The sequence below is a fragment of the Excalfactoria chinensis genome, chromosome 8 (genome assembly GCF_039878825.1).
Source record: "Excalfactoria chinensis isolate bCotChi1 chromosome 8, bCotChi1.hap2, whole genome shotgun sequence".
Classification (NCBI taxonomy): Eukaryota; Metazoa; Chordata; class Aves; order Galliformes; family Phasianidae; genus Excalfactoria; species Excalfactoria chinensis.
Window position 1 is genome coordinate 23,548,781 of NC_092832.1, and position 17,744 is coordinate 23,566,524.

The following is a 17,744-nucleotide window of genomic DNA, read 5'->3' on the forward strand; positions in this document are numbered from 1 at the left end:
CCGGGAGTTGGAGACAAAGCATGGGAAGGGATGGAGGAGGGCAGAACAAAGGCAATATTGACAAACGATGGCAGCAGTAAAACATTGGGCGCTCAGCGGGGAAATGAGGTCGCTTCAGGTACCAGCTTCGGTCACTCAGAAGGTGTGTGAGCCGAGGGGGGCTGCTGCCAGCCCTGGTCTGTGCTCATGTTGCTGGGGATGTGGCAGCCCCATGTCCTGGCTGAGCTCTGAGGTCCCAGAGGGAGGCAGGGTGGGCAGAGCCGGGCTCCTGGGCTGGCTGAGCCCTACTGTGGGTGTCCTGAGGGTGCTGCAGGCGCACTGCGTGCAGTCCAGTGCACACACGTTCCTCCGGTGTCACCCAATGGAATCGAGCTGGAGCTGGGAATGGGGCACAGAGGCACATCTGGGAGGGCATCAATAAGTCATAAAGGCTCGTCAGCAGCTAAACGGCATTACCTCAGCACGGCCCGAGAAGCAGACATTAACATTTCATGAACGGCAGTCGGGAAGCAGAACGTGGGAGAACATGCTGGCTGTGCCGCCAGGGAGAGCTGCAAGAAGAGCTCCTGCTGCCTCCATTAGGAGCAGCCGCCAGCACCGTGACCCTGCTGAGCTGCTCCTGGGATCCTCTGGTCTCTGGGAGCTGCACGGGCTGCTCCCACTCACTGCAGCGGGCACTCGGGGCACAGAGCAAGTGCATCGCATGCTGAATCCCTCACTGCTGCTCAAGATGAGGACTGTTTGTCCAGCGCTGCTTTCCCCTGGCTCAGCCCAGTATGGACCCAACATCTGGGAGATGTTAGCGGGGCCAGCAAGTACACGCTGCACCTGGCTGGAGCCCCTGCTCCTCACCTCCTCCTTTAATTTAATGAGCACCAATGTGGGAGACAATTACCCCTGGGGCCGGGCTTGGGAGGCTGCTGAGGAAGGAGCTTGGCAGCTCTCAGTGCTGTGTTGAAAGAGCCCTAGAGCTGGGGAGCACAAGGGTCTCTATGCTGGGACAGAGAGCAGAAATCTGCCTTTCTAGCCCCAGAAAGTGCTTCTGTGCATCCCCAGGCTCCCACGTGGCTCTGCCATGGTGAGCTATCAGGTGCCCATCGGCACCCTTAGTGCCTGCACACAGGGCCTCACCTGCAGTGCTGTGCCCAGGCTGTGGGACCCCAGCTCAGAAAGATGGGAGGCTGTTGGAGAGGCCCAGAGGAGGGCTGCGAAGATGCTCAGAGGGCTGGAGCACCTCTACCACAACAAAAGGCTGTGGGAGCTGGGCCTGTTCAGCCCAGAGAAGGCTGCAGGGAGACTTCATTGTGGCCTTCCATCGCAACATTTGTCCTGGTGGCCGCAGCCAGCCCGCAGCAGGGGTCGGAGCAAGGTGGGCTTTGAGATCCCTCCCATCCCAACCATTGTATGTCTTTCCCAGGCTAAGAGCTGAATTTACTCCAAAATGCTTCACAAATCCAGGGAAGCACCGCAAAAGCAGCCTGTCCCCACGCACTGCCAGCACATCACCCTCACTGCTGCCACAAAGATGGCCCCCAACAGCCCCCAGCCCACAACGCCCCAGCATTGCACCGGGTCTGAGCCCAGAGCACACAGCCACGCACAGCACACACCGAGAACAAACAGCTGAGCACCGGATTCAAATGTTTATGTTGATATTTATTACAGCATGGGGAGGGGGGAGGGCGGGGGGAAAGGGGGGGGAGAACCGTTTCATTCAAAAAAAAAAAAAAAAATAAAAAAACCAAACCCCATCCCATAGCAATGAAGACAATAATTTAGCTATTCATTTTAAAATACATTAAAAGCGCTCCTTTCATTTCCTCGCGTCAGAATAAAACAAGAAAACAAAAAAAGATGGAAAAATGGGGAAAACGAATAAAGAAAAAAAGCTTGGACCCATCGTGGAGCCCACGGGAGCATCTCGGATCTTCATGGAGTCAGTCAGAGCGGGACCTCGGAAGCAATAACCTGACTGTAAGGATGAGTGCCCCCGGCCGCCCCTCCCCACCCCTACAGGGAAAGCACAATTAATGCCTAGGAAAAAGAAGGCAAACATTGTAACAAAAATCCATATCACACACTAAAAAAAGGTCCGTGGGCATCTCGAGTCTCGCGCTGGGAATCAGAAAAACAAGCCAAACGTTCCCCAAAAACATCTCAGTGAAGGGGTGCGGAAAAAAAGACATCCCTTTAATAAAACATTATCAACAAATATCGTACACAAACTACAATGTAGAATCAGTACTTTTTTTTTTTCTTTTTTTTTTAAGTTTTTTTTAAACTTTTTTTTTCTTTTTTTTGTCTTTTTTTTTGTTTTTTTGTTGTTTTTTTTTTTCCCCTCTCGGTATTTTAGAACCAGACTACAAGGTAAGAAAAAACACTGAAACAAGATACAATGCTTTCAATAATCCGCACAAGGGTCAATCCAGGGAGATCATATTTTACAGAGTATGATATACACGGAGCAGAAATGGAGATTGAGAGAAACGAAGAGCAGCACACAGGGGGGGCTGCACGGTATCCCCCCCCCCCTTCCCTACCCCCACCCCCCCAGCACGGGGCCCCTTCCTGCTGCGTCCTTATGACAGCGTACAGAGTAGCAAGGATACATCGCAACAACGGTTAACTGCTTGGAAAAGATCTCCATCCAGTTCCAACCCACAGAGAAGTGAAACCCCGACAAGAGCACATCTTTAAAGGGATAACAAAGCAAAAAGGCGAAGCAAAAAAAGCCCCTCCCCCCCCAAAAAAAGAAAAAGAAAGAACCGAGGTTGGCTGAGATCACAGCTTCAAAGTCCCAGGGCGGAGCGGCCCTTTCCTTCTGCTTTCTTTCGGTGGATTGAACAAGTCAAATAGGTGACAGTGGTGAACCAGCTGGAGGAAGGGAGGGACAGAGTTCTTGGCGTACTCTGGGGAGGGGGGACGGACTAACACAGTGCATGCCACAGCCACGGGGAGGGAGATCACAGCGAACCAAGGATGTGATCCTATGGGGGCCACCTGTGTTAGTGCCTTTATCACGAGGTGGTGGAGTCTCTTCATCTCGTCACTGGAGGAAGAAGCGATGTGCTGCCAACGAGCACAAAAAGAACCCAAAACGGAACAAAAAGGAGGAAAAAACAGCAACAGAAACAAAACCAAAGCAAAACACAAACAAACACAAAACCAAGAAACAACAACAACAAAAAAAAAACCAACCAGGCCTTCCGAACGAAAACCACCATTGTAAACTGTCCAGTTTATTTAAAAAATGACTACAACAGAGACAACATGAGGTTCCATATCTAGACTAGCTTCCTGGTGTCGCACGGCACAAACATACAACGGGGTTCTGTTTCTGTCTTTATTTAAAAGAACAAAGCAAAGAGATCGGAGTTGGGTGCTAGAGGCTTCCATTTGTTTCCAAAAAGAAGTGTCATGTACATATATAAACCCTTCTGCACAAAGAAGGATCTTGTCATCATGTCTTGAAATATTTTAAGTTTTGTCCTTCATGTTTTATGGAATAAAAAGTTCAGCCTTTTTATTGCATGAAACTAAACCTGGGGTGCTGGCCCCGTCACGCGTCTCCCTGCCCATACACTTAGCTTCTTCTTGCATAATTCTTTGAGATCCTCTGAACGGCAGCTGACTCTCTTGATCCTGGAGAGGAGGAGGGGGAGGGAAATCACACACTCATCGTCATGCTGGGGGAATACTGCAAGAGAGACAAAGCCATGGTGAGCGCCAGCCCCGAGCACCGTGTGGAGAGGAGACGGGAGAGCGGGGCTGGGGCTCATGGAAGCTGTAAAGCAATGTAATGGGAGTGAATAAATCAGATGGAGAGAGAGGATGGCGGAGACTCCTTTATCAGGATATAATCTGCTCTGCAAGTTGCCTTTCCAGAGAGAAAATAACCACAGCAGTATGGGGTAAGAAGAAATTGGGGAAAAAAAAAAGCAATCATTAAGCTGTATGTATGTATGTAATGCTAATATAGTAAAAGCAGGCGAGGCGCCTGAGCCCGTACCCAGCACTGCGAGCCGGCTGCAGGTCTCACCCTCACCTCCCATTACTTTGGAGGAACCCGAGTGACTCCCAACAGCAGCGGGGAGTGGAGGAGGTGGGAGTGGAGCTGCATGTCCCAGCTGGCCGCTGTCCCATGGGAGCCTCTCCCACAGCCTCCTCACCTCCATTCCCCACGTCTCTCTGCCCTGGGAGAAGCCAAGCTCGCTTCCACCCATGCCCGCCCCACGCCTTTCTTCCTCCTCCACCTTCTATCCCAGAGCTGCTTGTAAACAGCAAAACCGAGGGCAGAAAGGATGGAGGGCGCCCATCCTCATCCCCAGACTCACATTGTCGTTTTGGAAGGAATGGAGAAAGTTGCCTCCCAGCTCCCCGTCGTCTCTTGGAGTGCCCGGGGGATTGCTAATGCCACTTATGTTGTTTGGAGAATTCTGCGGGAGAGCACAGGGTAAGCGGTCAGTGGGATCCCACACACCCAGCCTGCCCCGCTCACAGCCCCAGGAAAGGGAGGTCCGGCACAGCCCAGCAGCTCACTTACTTTTGGAAGTCCATCTATGTCTCCTGACCCTGCAGGGTGGGGACAAATGAGAAAAGCCTTATTGAAGATGCAGCCACAGCCCCACTCCCACCCACAAACCCCACTCAGCAGGAGAACCACGGGGGCTCCCTGAAGCACAGGGCGGGCGCTCACCTAACGATCCATTCATGTGATGGGGCTCCATGCCACCCATGCCACCCATGGGGCCGTCAGAGCCAGGGCCCATCGGGAACTGTGGAAGGGAAGGCAACCACACATCATCAGCCGTAAGGTATCAACACTGTGTCAGTCAGAAAGCAACACCCAGGCCCTGGTGGCTCTGGGGCACCATCTGCCAGCCTGACTGTAGCTGGCTAAAATGGATGCATCCACCCCCGAAGGCTGCAGGACACACCTAGGGGGCTGCAGCCATCCACGTCTACCTACAGCGTTTGGCCAAACCCAGAGACCGTGCCAACACCGCGGGCTTGTGGTCATCCACATCCACCTACAGCATCTGGGCACACCCAGGTGTGCAAGCCACGCCAGCAGCGAGGGCTCTCTTCACATATATATATGCAATGAAGGCAGTTGATGCTCAGACCCCTCCAAAGCCAAAGGTTCACCACCACCTTGACCAGAGCAGCAGGATCGCCACCCTCTCGATAAGCATAAAAAATTAACAAAGTCGCCGAAGAGTTAATCACTTTTTGATGGTTTGTTTTATTTCTATTTTGTAACAAATGGCTGAAATCAATTAAACTGCTTTGCTCTCAACTGATGAAGTTAATTATGATTTGTTATGGTATCTGATATGTAAATTATTAGAAAGCAGACTTACATTCGATCGACTGCCTGCGGGCGGTACTGGATTAATCATTGTGTAGATGTTGTCACTTGAATTTGTTGAATCTGTGGAACAGTGAAGCCCAGTAAGTCTGGTGATTAATTCATTTCTTAATTAAAACAAACTCATGCCACTTGAACTCATTCTTTTGTATTTTATCACCTAAAATTCCCTCTAAGTACCACCATTTTCTGGCTAATTTGTATTTAATGAAGATCCACAAAGTTTTTAATCACAGAAATTCAACTGTGAAAAAATAATTCAACTTCTAAGCACGGAGCGCGGGGTTCACTTGTCGGGGGATGTGCAGAGAGAGAACGTGCCCATACCAAAACACCTCGACTCCGAACGCACACGGGATTATCCCAAAATACAGGGGCAGGAGGGAGGGGCCTGGCTGCGAGGTCAGTGAGTTTTGTAAGGACCCAGCCAGAAATGTAGGTCAGGGCTCCTCATCAAAATGCAGGAGGAGAAGGAGCAGCCACAGCCGCGCAGCAGCTCCTCCCCTGCAGCTGTGGCACCACGCTCCCCCCAAAGCCCAGCGGGGGGAACAGGGCCGGCCCCAGGGAGGGGTGTGGGCTCCTACCTGCAGGGCTGGGCATGATGGGTGTCCCTGGAGGGCCGCCGCCGCCGGGAGGACCCTGCAAAGAGATGGAGCTGGGTGAGCCGTGCTGCTGCCCTGAAGCAGAGTGCAGCTCCGGTTTGACCCCAGCAGCGCTAAAGCATGGGGAACGCTGCGTTATATCCCTGCTGCCACTCATTTCCCAACGCTCTCCCAGCCCTGAAGCCAACCCCACATGCCCTACTTTCACCCATACTTGCATGGAGCTGGGAGAACTCACCACATATGTACCAGGCGATGAAGAAGAGTATGGGATCTACATGGAAAGAAGAGCAGAGTTTAGCAACCGGGGCCACGAGAAAGCATCCCCAAGCCCCACAGACACCCAGGCTGTGCGTCCAATGTTAGGGATGCTCCCCACACAGCCACTGTGCCTTGAATACAAGGACAGAGCATACTCACTGAGTTAGCACTGCTGGGGTTGGGCCATGGTCTGCCAGCTCCTGGCCCCCTGAGGACAAAATGAAACAGAAAAATAAAGTTCTGCTGTTATCCATCTCTCTGCACATCCCGGGGCAGCCAGGCAGCACCCCAGGTCCTGAAAGTGCAGGGACACGTGTGCCCAGTGTGGGCTGAGGGGGCTTACATGTTAATTCCGGGCATGCCGGGGCCTAAGGAGTTGGGCGGAGGTCTCATGCCGCTGCCATAGTTCTGCAACGATAACCAAGGATCAGTCTACCATAACGAGAGGGGAAACCGGAGAGGGAAAGAGAAGGGAAAAAAAGACACAAACAAACAAAAAAACAAGAGGGTTAGTTTGCAAAAAAAAGAACGCTGCAGATAATTAGGTGACGACGGAAAAGAATAACAACTTAAAAAAAACAAAACCACAGTAACGCAAAGCCCGTCTGCTCCCAGCAGGGCAGAGCAGTGGGGTTTGTTTTCCTGCAGCCACGTGGCTCTGCCAAAATCCCCCAGGAGCTGCTCAGCACCTGCAGCCACCCCGGCACCCCATAGCCACAGGGACACCCCATAGCCACAGGGACACCCCATAGCCACAGGGACACCCCAAGCCCCAGCCCTCAGAGTCCCCTCTCAGCCTTCATCTCGTTACAAGAGCCCCAGCACAAAGCCCAGCCCAGAGTGCTGCAGGAGGAGGAATCCCCCGCATGCTGCGCTCCATTGGATTTGTGCTGTGCTCGCTGCCCTCTGGGCGATGCACAGCCTGATTTAGGTCGCGCTGCAAGAGCAGAGCTGCTGCCTTCCCCCACTCTGCACGCCTGCTCCCACATGCGGCTTTGTAGTTTGTCTTTTTTTTCTTTCTTAAGCAAGGCAGGGGAGGAAACGGCATGCTGTGGTGGTCCCTGTGCCCTACAGCCTGCAGGAGGAGAGGAAAAGGAGGAAGAGGAGGAGGAGGAAGGCATGATGGCGGGCAGAAGCTGCAGTGCCCGCTGGCTGTTGGGGGGCAGTGTCCCTCCAGGAGCAGGGTGCCCACAGCCCCAGAGCTCCACAGACACCCACGGATCTCAGCACATCTCCCATCAGGTCAACCATGCTATGATGCATCAGTTCTGGCAGCATTTGTGCCATTGAGAGCAGGAGATGGGCACAGCTCCCCAAGCACTCACAGCTCAATTTGAAGCTAGCTTTTTTTTTAGGCCAACTTTTCCCTGGGTTTATGCACTGCTCTGTTGTGAGCATCCAGGAAGTTTGTTTTGGAAGAGGCAGACAAGGGTTTCCCCAAACAAATTACGAGCAAGGCCATAATTGATCCAAATTCCAGCCATTTGCACTGAATTGCAGCATCAAACCTCTTGTTTAAGGAAAAAAAAAATAAATATGCTCAGCATGTTTAATTGGAGCTGAAAGGGAGGCAAAGGAGCCATCTGAAAGATGCTGGAGGAGGGTGGGGAGGAACGCAGCTGTGCTGAGCGACCTGCGTGCTGGGCAAACGCTGATGGAGCCTTTAACAGAAGCACTGAGTTATGTGATGCAGAGTTAAAAGTGTGGCTCCTAAAGGGAAAAAGCAGAAGAGTTGGGCTGTAAGAGGTGATTCACGGTTGGTCTGTAATTAGCAGGACACTGGGATGTCACGGCTGGGCGCTCCGGGGGCATTTGGAATGACTTTTAAGCCGTGTTTGGGAAGGTCCTGGTACAACGCTTTAACAGCAACAAGGAGAAGTGCTGGGCAGGTGGGGAGCTGGGAGCTCTGACCTTGGTTCAGAACTTCTGATGGCTGCCCCCAGCTTTGGGAAGGCAGCACGAGGTCAGGAAGGCAGCAGTTGCGCTTCGCAAAGGGGAGGACACGCTTCTGCCAAGCTCTGCCTCATGTACGTACACAGGGAGCGGCGGAGTAAAAAATAAAGCTCTGAGAATTTCACAGCTCCTCCCGGCTCCCAGACCTGCCGCCAGCCCACGCAGCGCTGCCAGGCTTCGCAGCAATCTCAGCAAGTGGGAAGCGAGCAGCTCAATGCTTTCCTTGGCGCTGGTCGTGCTGGCAAATGCCATTTACAAAACTTTTTTTGCAGTCCCTCAAAAAAGGAGCACTGCAGGTGCAGGAGCAGCTCCCGCATCCTCAGCCACGGCACTGCTAACACTGCACGGGCAATATTGCTTGAGGGTGTCCTCCCTCTGCCCTAGGGTGGATGTAGAGCTGTGGATTCGGGCACTCCTCCCTGCCTCGTGGTAGGGAATGACACAACTCCCTTGACGCTGCACTCGCTTTAGCTCGACAGTCTCGAGGGGAGAAACAAAACAAAACTCGAACACACACGTTTGTCTCCTGACAGACTCTGAGCCTCGCGCTAAAAACCCGACGTAGGCGACAATGCAGAGAGGATAAACCTACAACCAAAATATGGTAATGTGTTTTTGAAGTCTCTTAGAAGGAACAAACAGAAGTGAGTCAACAGAGCAGCATGCAAATCCACTTCAGAAAATGAATCAACAGAAAGGCAGAATATATTAACCCAGATCTGCTTAATTTCAGAGTTTGTTCCTCCTTGGGCTGGCTGTCCCCACCACACCTCCCCTTTTCTGGAGTAGCTGAGCAGGATTTGCTATTACTGCAGCGTAAGAGAGAACTTTGATTGAGTTTGAGCAGCTTTCTGAGCTGCGGTCGGGTGAAGTGAGAGCGGGGGGAGCTGCAATGTGTTTACACAGTTGGGAGCACACGTGTGAAAAACCACGGGGACAACCAGCACTGGCACAGGAGCTCTGAAGGTTCAAGGTGTGGGTGTGCCAAAATGCCTGCAAAAGGACCAGAGCTTCTGAAACACACTTGAAAAAGCCAAAAAATAGGTGACCCAACTTCTCTGAGGCACAGAGGGCACTGAGGATGAGGACGCTGGCATGCAGGTGGCCAAGCTGCATGTGAAATCTGCCCTGCTAAGCTCACCTTCCTCCTGAGCAGAGTCCCTTTGCACAACCTCCCCCTTTGCCCCTCCAAAAAAAACCCTGAAATAAGAGGGAGCTCAAGCGCACTGCAGATCAGGGCACGAGGGGGAGGAACTAGCAAAGGGAACAGTTATTTCCTCACTGAAGGTATCTTTCCATTTGTTTTCTTATTATTGTTATTATTATTTATTTTTAATGTAAGCATCCTTCCCCTTTCCTGCTGTTAGGGTCATAACTGTTTCCCAGGCCTGCTGCATAATGCACTCAAACACTGCTACGGCTCGGCGCTAAGTGGCATCCCCTTCGGCTGAAGGGCAAGGGGGGCTGCAATACCCTTAATGAGGACACGCAGCCCTGAAGACCTCACTACCGTTAAAAGGAGGGATTTCCAGATGCAAGACTAATGTAAAACGCATTAACACTAATGGGGGACAGGAGGGGAAATCTCCCAGCCTTTCCTGCCCCTGGGGGTTGTGGAGATAGTGGTTGGTGTTGGCAGAGCTGTGCGCTGCTCTTTGGTGCTGCTGGGTTACCTGCGGACCGGGACCCATGGGGCCCATCCCTCGCGGAGGATTCATCCTTTGCATGGGTCCGCCCATGTTCGGGTGCCCTGCCGGGAGGAAAGCAGGCACATTAGGTGGGATGGAACCCCAAAGTAACAGCTAACGAGGAGGGGGAAACATCCAAACCACCGCTGTAGGTTTACCTTGCTGTCGCGTGGGATCCATCGAATTGGGCAGCAATGGCTGTGTACCAGGAACGGCCCCCGGAGGCTGGGGAAACAAGGCAGGGGAGATTACACAAATCAGCACATGGCCAAAATGCGGCTGAGGTGCAGAGATCTGAGTCAAGGTTTTCCAGTTCCCAAGGGGACAGGGGTTGTTCAGGACCCAACACTCTCCTGTCTTGTAGAGCTGCATCCCACCTTGCACTGCCTTGCATGCCACATCCCTACAACTCCCGGCACTGTTTCTCTTTCCCTTTGCAAACATCCCCTAGAATCCGACTCCAGACACCAGTATTTAGGGAGCCGCATGCTGTGCAGGGCAGAGGTATTCTGACAAGCCATGATGGCAGCCCAGCACCACAGCCCACAATGGGCAATGCTGCACTTACAAGAGACCAGCATTTGGTTTCACCCCTGCATGCATGGGGCCTATTCCCATGTTTTCAGATGAGGTCGCTCCCCCTCCCCGAAGCACAGGCTATTTAAAGTTCAAAGGCTGCCTTCCCCACACTGCTCTGAGCAGATAAAGGGGGAGAAAGCACAGATACTATCTGCCTTGGGGAAGCAAACTGCAAGCCTTTCTGAAGCAGAGCTGCCTTTTATTTGAATACCACCGTGACACTGGTCCCCCTCATGCGAACACAGGCCCCATCCAACTCAGCAGCCAGGCTGACTTTCATTCCCAGTATTTTACATCTTGAAAGATAGTGGCAGGAGGAAGATAAACAGGAGCTGTCGTGGCGCTGAGTATTTAGACTTCTGCTCTCTGGCTTGCCTGTCTTCCTATTTATTCTTGTCCCACTGGATGTGACCGTAACGACACCAAGCTCTGGGTATGCACAAAGCTGCATTTTAGACACGGTGTTTGGGGGAAGAAAAATATCTTTCTAATTAACCTTACAGTTGAAATCAAAGGTTAGGAGACGTGGAAGACCTGAACCCCACTGCTGCACAAACCCTCTGCGGTCCCTGCTTTGCCAGCACACGGGACACATCTGTGCAGTGCATGGTGGTGCGAAACCGCAACTGGTTGGTCTCAGCCCTGCTAGGCAGCAGTTTGGGTAGGACCTAACAAAACAACCGCTGGGAACAGCAGCAGCTCCGCCTCCCCCAAAACCCACAGAGCCACATGCTGCACCGTGCTGTCCGTCTGTCTGCATCACTGCTACCTCCTACCCTGCCTGGTCTGGAGGTGTTCTGGAAGACGCAGTGACTAAAGCCTCCAATTCAGCAACTAACAGCATTAAGAAAGCTGCAACATCCTATTTGCTGGCTGCTCTTCTGCCAGGAATTATAAATTGGGTATTAGGAAAAACTTCTTCTCAGAAGGAGGCACTGGCACAGGGAGGCGGTTGGGGCACCGTCCCTGGAGGTGTTCCAGAACCGCAGGGATGTGGCACTGAGGGGCACAGTCAGTGGCCATGGGGCTGTGGGTCTGGGTTTGGGCTTTGTGACCTTAGAGGTCTTATTCCAGCTGTAATGATTCTATGGTTCTGACCGGTGCTTTTCCTAATAAGAAGAGCTATATAAGAACAACGTCACTCGTAAGAAGCGTTAACAAAAGCAAACTCCCAAGACAATATTTTCCGAAGTTATTTTGCTACTCCAAGGAATTGCAAGCTTCCTTTAATTTCACTGCAAGAAAAGCAACCCGTGATGAGGTTACTGCCACACAGACCTGCTGTCAGTGCCTCAAGGCGATGCCACACGTTAGGGCAGCGCGTGGAGTGGGAGCTGGCAAGGACAGCAGCAAACGGCCTAAGCCGAGATAAGAGGATAAACCCAACCCCAAAATTCAGGAGCGACCTGCCCCGCCTGACCCTGCGGCGGCCGGGATTATCTCCATCACTTTAATTTGCAGGGATAGCAGGGAAAATCTGTCCGGGGTCAGGGAGCTGTACCTGGTTTCCCATCCGGATGGGGGGCCGGGGACCTCCTGCGTAGCGTGGTGACATGAAAGGCTGCAATGACACAGAAAGCAGGTTAGCATCGTGCAGCGGGGGGACAGCTCGTGCCCCACACACGCTGGTTAGACTTTATAGACTTTGATTTTTGTTTTTCTGGAGAAATCCTTCTTTCAAAAAGTTGAGTTGAAAAAGGAAAAAAAGAAAAAAAGAAGAAAAAAAAAAAAGAAGAAAAAAAGAAAAAAAGTGTCCGGAGTCCATTTATTTATGTTTTCTGTAGGTTTATTGTTTGAGTGTTTGACATACTTCGGCTGTACTATGTGAGGCTGTTACCATTAGTGCACGGGAAACTCTGAGTGTTAGAGACTGAGCTTAAACGTATGTATATATATGTGTGAAAGTGGGAAATAAGCACATACAGACACGCACACACACAAAAAAACTCCCCAACTCTAAGTGTGGAAAAAAAAAACATAAAAATAAGAAGACTTAAGGTGCTCTTTTACAACTGCTGCTACCAACAGAAGCTTAAAAACCCACATCCAGCTCCATTCCTCGGGCTGCCTGGGGGAGGTAAACCACTCTGATACCCACGAGTGAGTTCTCAGTCCGCCGTCACCTGCACACCCAGTAAAAACAACCCAGCACTGGGGGGGAAAGCAGCACCCCGTGGCAGAGCTGGGGGCAGCGGGCTCCCGCTCCCAGCGCGCTCGCAGAGCGCGTCCCGATTCACAGCCCTACCCATCGCTAGTGCCGTTACCTGACTGTGGGGTCCCATCATGCTGTTAGGGTTGTGGGGTGGAGGCTGTGCGTGTGGCGAGGGCTGTGAACCAGGCGGTCCCTGTGAGGTCAGACAGTAGAAGGAGGTTATAGATTAGCACATGAAAGCGCAGAAAGAGCTAAAAAGGATTGACGGGTGGAGCTGTTTATTTCTTGTTGTTGTTGTCGTGGAAGGCGGTTCACCAATTGTTGTTTTGTTTTCTCTCTCCTCTTAGTTGAGTTTCTACTCATTTGTAACTGAACGATGAATAACGATATAGGCAAAAAATAAAAATAACAATAAAAAACCACAAAAAAAAAAACAACCAAAAAACCCCAAAAATAATAAAAAAAAAAAATCAGAACATCTGTCAAAGTACAGCGGCCACATTACAGTGAATGGTCCAGTAGTTCAACCACGTCTGCCATGATAAATACAAGGGGAAACACTTGGTGAGGGCGTGCAACGAGGAAGAAAAATAGGCAGGAGAGGAGGGGGGGGTCAGAGAGGTTGGGGGGAAAATACCCCCCCAAAAAAACACCAAAAAAACACCCCAAAACAACAACAAAAATCATGTTCTCCTCTCTCCTCCCACATCCTGATGGCTGGAAACGCCTCCCAGGGTTTGCCAGCCCAGGGCTCGCGGTGTGCTCGGGTAAAGTGCTACTAAGGACATCTATGGAAAAAAGGAAACATTAGTTGCTGTAGGTTTTGAGCACCGCAATGCAGCAGTTGCTGACATTTTGGGGTTGAACGCCCACTTTTTCTTTTTCTTAAATATTTCCCTTTAAAGCACAACATGAAAGTTTGCTTGAAGGAACGGTGAGTTTGGTGCAAGGACGTATCGCTGCATGTTAACACAAGGGGGGGAAAAAAAAAGAGGGGTATTTTTGAGTCAAAGGACGTGTAATTGGTACAGAAAGCAAATAAGCTCGGTAAGTGCGTTATGCGAAGCGACTGCACACTCCAGGAAAGGCGCAAAGCAGATGTTCTCTACCTGCCTTGTTACTAATTTCAACAAGTGTTCGCCTTCTAGCTGCTGCCAGCAATGGCATGGTTTGTTACCATGAGCAATTTTCTTAATTAACAGACATTAATTAGCCATTTAGCAATTTTGCAAGCATTTGTTTAGCAGCTTTCCTAAACATGAATACCACTGTGATAATGGTACTGATTAGAGGGTCCCCTAATTAACAGTACAGGGAAGGAAAATTGAAATCACATAAATTAAAAAGGGAGGGGAAGTTAATGAAGGCAGGACATATTTGCACCTGCAAATCTTTTGTACCGTGGAAACTTGAGTGCGATGTAAATAAAGCAAGAGGGTTTTTTCATTTTATTTATTTTTTTTTACAGGCTGCGACGTGGGGACATGTAGCCAAATGCTGCAACAGGGCTGTGGTGGAAATGAAGCCGTGCTGTCGGCTCCAATAGCACTGTGGGCTGGCACTTGGAGCCACAGAGCACCCAGCTCTCAGGGCACGTGCCACCGGGATGCTCCTGCCCCGCAGCAGTGCACAACATGGGGTGGTGCGAGCGAGGCCGAAGGCCTGCGGCCATTTTGTGTGGCTCTCCTTTCCCCTCCTCAGCGGGGATGGAGGCTCAGCATGGGACCGCAGCTTGTTGAAGTGGGTTAGGGCACTTCACAACTAACTCCCTCAGGGTGGGGGAGGAGGAGGAGGTGGGTTTTCTTCCTCCAAGCTACATGCTGAAGCGAGCAGCACATCTGAAGCACCGCTCCTTCCTGCCCCAGGCCCGGAGAGGCCCCCGCTTGCGGCTGGGCCCAGTGCTCCTCAGTCAGAAATGCGGGGCCTCTGGATGCAGTTATCTCCATAAACATCTGCAGATGTTCCGGGGCCCAGGCCTGCCCCTCAGCCTGCCGATGGCTGCCTTTCTCCAGTGGGTTTCCCTCCCTACAAGCAGAAGATGATCCTGACGGATCGCAGCACTGGAGACGAATGTTCTGCAGATACAACATGTGGGCTCCAACCAACAGAACAACTCCTTCTTTTCCTCTACGCATGTATTTAGCAGTCATTAAGCAGCACTGCTACAGCCTCTGTAGACCTCACTGACAGGGCTTGGATGGCTGCGTGGGACCGGACTCCCTCACACTGCTTCAAAAACCCCACAACCAACCCAACACTTAAAGCAGTGTAAGAAGAAATGGTTTCCGACAGTGCTAGGTGTTCCAGCCCACCCACTGACCTCCTCTTTGCTTCATTATCTTCCCCCCCTACCCCCACATCTTTACTAGAGTGACCTTAAAGACAAATCTGGACTAGCAGATGACAGAGGGCTGCTGCTTTACAACAGGAGTTTCCAAACGATCCGATCATTTCCACTCCGTCTTTCATGAGCTCAACTTCTCAAACTTCTTGTAAAATATTAAACATGGAAAATTGCACTAGCGATCATAGTTCTGCATGTGTCAATTTATGTTCCGAGAGTAATTCACCACAAATGGATCATGTTTTATGGGCTACATACTTTCAGCTAATGGTGGAGTTTTTATATTTAAAAACATTCTCAAGTGCCTCTGGGGGTGGCAGAACAATGAGGAATGATATAAGAAGGCAAAGCATCAGCGCAACGAGGTATCAACAATTCAGTGCTAGCAACAGGAAGGCATCTTGCATTTAAACGTAGCTGCCTCTGACCTACCGGTTTCAACATTATAAAGTATCAAAATAAATGAAATGGATATTAATTAGAGAAGTGCCCGAGTTTACTGGATGGGAACCTGGAGCTCTGCTCTTGTCAAACGACAGGCAGATTTTGTGACATGTAAACAAAAGAATGACGTATCCCTCGGCAAGCCCTATGGGGGATGCTCCAGACTCCTTGGGAGCCACTGTCCTTGTAGGACCACGACCACCTGCAGTGCCTTGGGGCACCCACTGGCTCTTCCAGCCCCACAGGCTCTCTGGTGCTTCCAACCCAGCCATCCCAGCCCTTAGGGAAGGTTTCAGAGCCCTGCCGTGCCCTCTCTAGGAGGCTGAAGAGCAATAACCAGCTACCCAACATTCACCTGCCCTGCCAGCTCCGTAACAACATCTCAGCATCGCAGCCCACACAGTCTGAGGGTGCAGGAGGAACTCAATGTGCAATTGGTGCTTGAAGGGCTCTCAGAGCTTCCTGCAACACCCCCGAGCCCACCACAAAGCCCAAACCCTCAGCTACAACATGAGATGCTTTTATCACAAACAAGACAGCGCCTGGAGCTCACCAGGCTGGATAACAAGCAGGGATAGAGGGTCACCTCCTGCCCATAAGGCAGAGAATGGCAATACCAGAAAGGCACGAGGTGCCGGGTGAAGGCCCAAATTCGCCTTCCTGAGACCGCAACATGGCCAAGCTTGGCAGCAGCCAGGGAGGGAGCCGTGGGCAGGAGACTGCCTTGCCTGCAGCTGGGGCTCCCGAGCGCGGAGTTCTGGTTTGAAGGAATATGTTAAACACAAGCTCTTCAGGAAACAAACCCATGTCAGCCGAAGCCAAGAACAGTCACCTCCATCTGGATGGAGCACCCGAGAGAAAGTTGACTGCAAATCCCACCATATGCTCCAGACATTCGGTACAAAAGCCTCGGGCATCCTGCTAAACTTCCAGAAAAAAAAGAAGAAAAAAAAAACTTTCTCCAACACTTGGTTTTTCTTCTCTCTCTTGTAAGCCATTTTCCTTCAGCTCTTGCCTAGAAGAAGCCTTCCCCTACAAAAGCAGCCCCAGGAAATCAGACAGCATTCGGTCAGCCCAGCTGCCACCCACACCAGTCGGGTTTTGCAGCACTAGCAGCAGGATGCTCAGCCATCAGTCTTCCCATGGGAAGCTCCATGGGAGGAGAGCACGGCGAGAGCTGCAAACTAAGGCATGGCAGTGCAGGTCCCTTCCCATCCAGCCAGGGAGAGAGGATGCCCCCAGGCTGGAAGACCCTGTCCTTCATGGCTCCCGAGGCTTCTCTGCATTAGGGGGCAGTGTAGGAACAGCGAGCGGCCGGCGCTTTGTTTTGGTGCATCTCGCAGGCTAGCTGCTGATGCATAGCTAACACGGCCACAGACATTGATTTATGTGCAACTTTCCATTTCATCAGAGCCAGCCTTACTGAGCCAGGCAGGGAGCGCGCATTTGGGAGAGGAGGCAGGGCCACGGGGGGGTTGGGAGGGGAGGAGGGGGGGCTGGGATGAGCAGCCCCCACATCCTACGCCCCTGTTATTTACTACAAAGAAGGGCTTGTACTCACAGCTTGTAATTTTTAGTTTTACCTTGTGCATTTCCCTGGCACTCCCCTTCCCCAGTGCTGGAGCAGAGGAGACTGACGGGAGGGATCTGCAAAGGGGCATCAATTCAGCTTTCAAAACAAAAGCAAAAATGATTTCGATGACCTTTAGGAGGATGAGCGAAGGGTTTGTTTACTCATCTTAAAGGGACAAAGGGAGAGATTTAAATAAAAGCATCTACCCACGCTAGCCACCAACTGGCCCCCCGTTAGTCAGGAGCATGGCCCCATGCCAGGCGCCACAGCCTGCTGGCACTGCGCGGTGCCCAGGCATCCAAAGGGCGCCCAGGGCCTCTCCTTTCCTGTCAGGCTTCAGGAGACGCCGAGGGCCGCATTTCCCTTGGCCTTGAGCCTATAGGTCGCTGCTGAGCTGCAGCACGGGGAAGGCTCTGCCTGCGAGCCGGGTGCTGCAGACAGACTCCTCTTGTCCCTGCTCCTCCAAGCCCATGCTTGTGTTTTTCTGGGCCATCGGCTCCCGAGAGCTGCCAGTCTTGCTTTTTCACTTTGCCACCTGCACTCGTGGGGCTGCAGGGGTCCTTGCACCCCAGGGAAGCAGTGCACGGTTTCTGCAGCCAGCACTGGAACAGGCTGGTTTGCCGCAACCGCCGCCTCAGCTCCTGGCTGGATGCCACCATGATGCCAGGACAGGATCTGTCCCTGCACTAGGACCTCCAGCAGCATGCTGTGCCTGCTGTCCTTAGGCAACCTGAGCCCTCCAGGTCCCTGGTGCCTGCAGTACGGTGCAGAAGGGTG

At 51.8% G+C, this 17,744-nt stretch overlaps 1 protein-coding gene across 4 annotated transcripts in view; it reads right to left on the minus strand.

The window, feature by feature from the left end:
- Positions 1 to 2,170: 2,170 nt before the first annotated feature.
- SSBP3 (single stranded DNA binding protein 3) overlaps positions 2,171 to 17,744 on the minus strand; it is a 50,776-nt gene continuing 35,202 nt past the window's right edge. Inside the window, exons 6-18 of one of the 4 annotated variants that reach the window (XM_072343856.1) lie at positions 12,719 to 12,799; positions 11,956 to 12,015; positions 10,034 to 10,100; positions 9,861 to 9,937; positions 6,578 to 6,666; positions 6,394 to 6,442; positions 6,212 to 6,247; positions 5,956 to 6,010; positions 5,364 to 5,434; positions 4,697 to 4,775; positions 4,544 to 4,572; positions 4,335 to 4,436; positions 2,171 to 3,697 (exon numbers count right to left, since the gene is read on the minus strand). In XM_072343856.1, coding sequence (XP_072199957.1) covers positions 3,668 to 3,697; positions 4,335 to 4,436; positions 4,544 to 4,572; positions 4,697 to 4,775; positions 5,364 to 5,434; positions 5,956 to 6,010; positions 6,212 to 6,247; positions 6,394 to 6,442; positions 6,578 to 6,666; positions 9,861 to 9,937; positions 10,034 to 10,100; positions 11,956 to 12,015; positions 12,719 to 12,799 — 825 coding nt within the window. In that variant the 3' untranslated portion in view covers positions 2,171 to 3,667. The remainder of the gene's footprint in view (positions 3,698 to 4,334; positions 4,437 to 4,543; positions 4,573 to 4,696; positions 4,776 to 5,363; positions 5,435 to 5,955; positions 6,011 to 6,211; positions 6,248 to 6,393; positions 6,443 to 6,577; positions 6,667 to 9,860; positions 9,938 to 10,033; positions 10,101 to 11,955; positions 12,016 to 12,718; positions 12,800 to 17,744) is intronic. The other 3 variants (XM_072343853.1, XM_072343855.1, XM_072343854.1) reach the window with 3 other exon arrangements.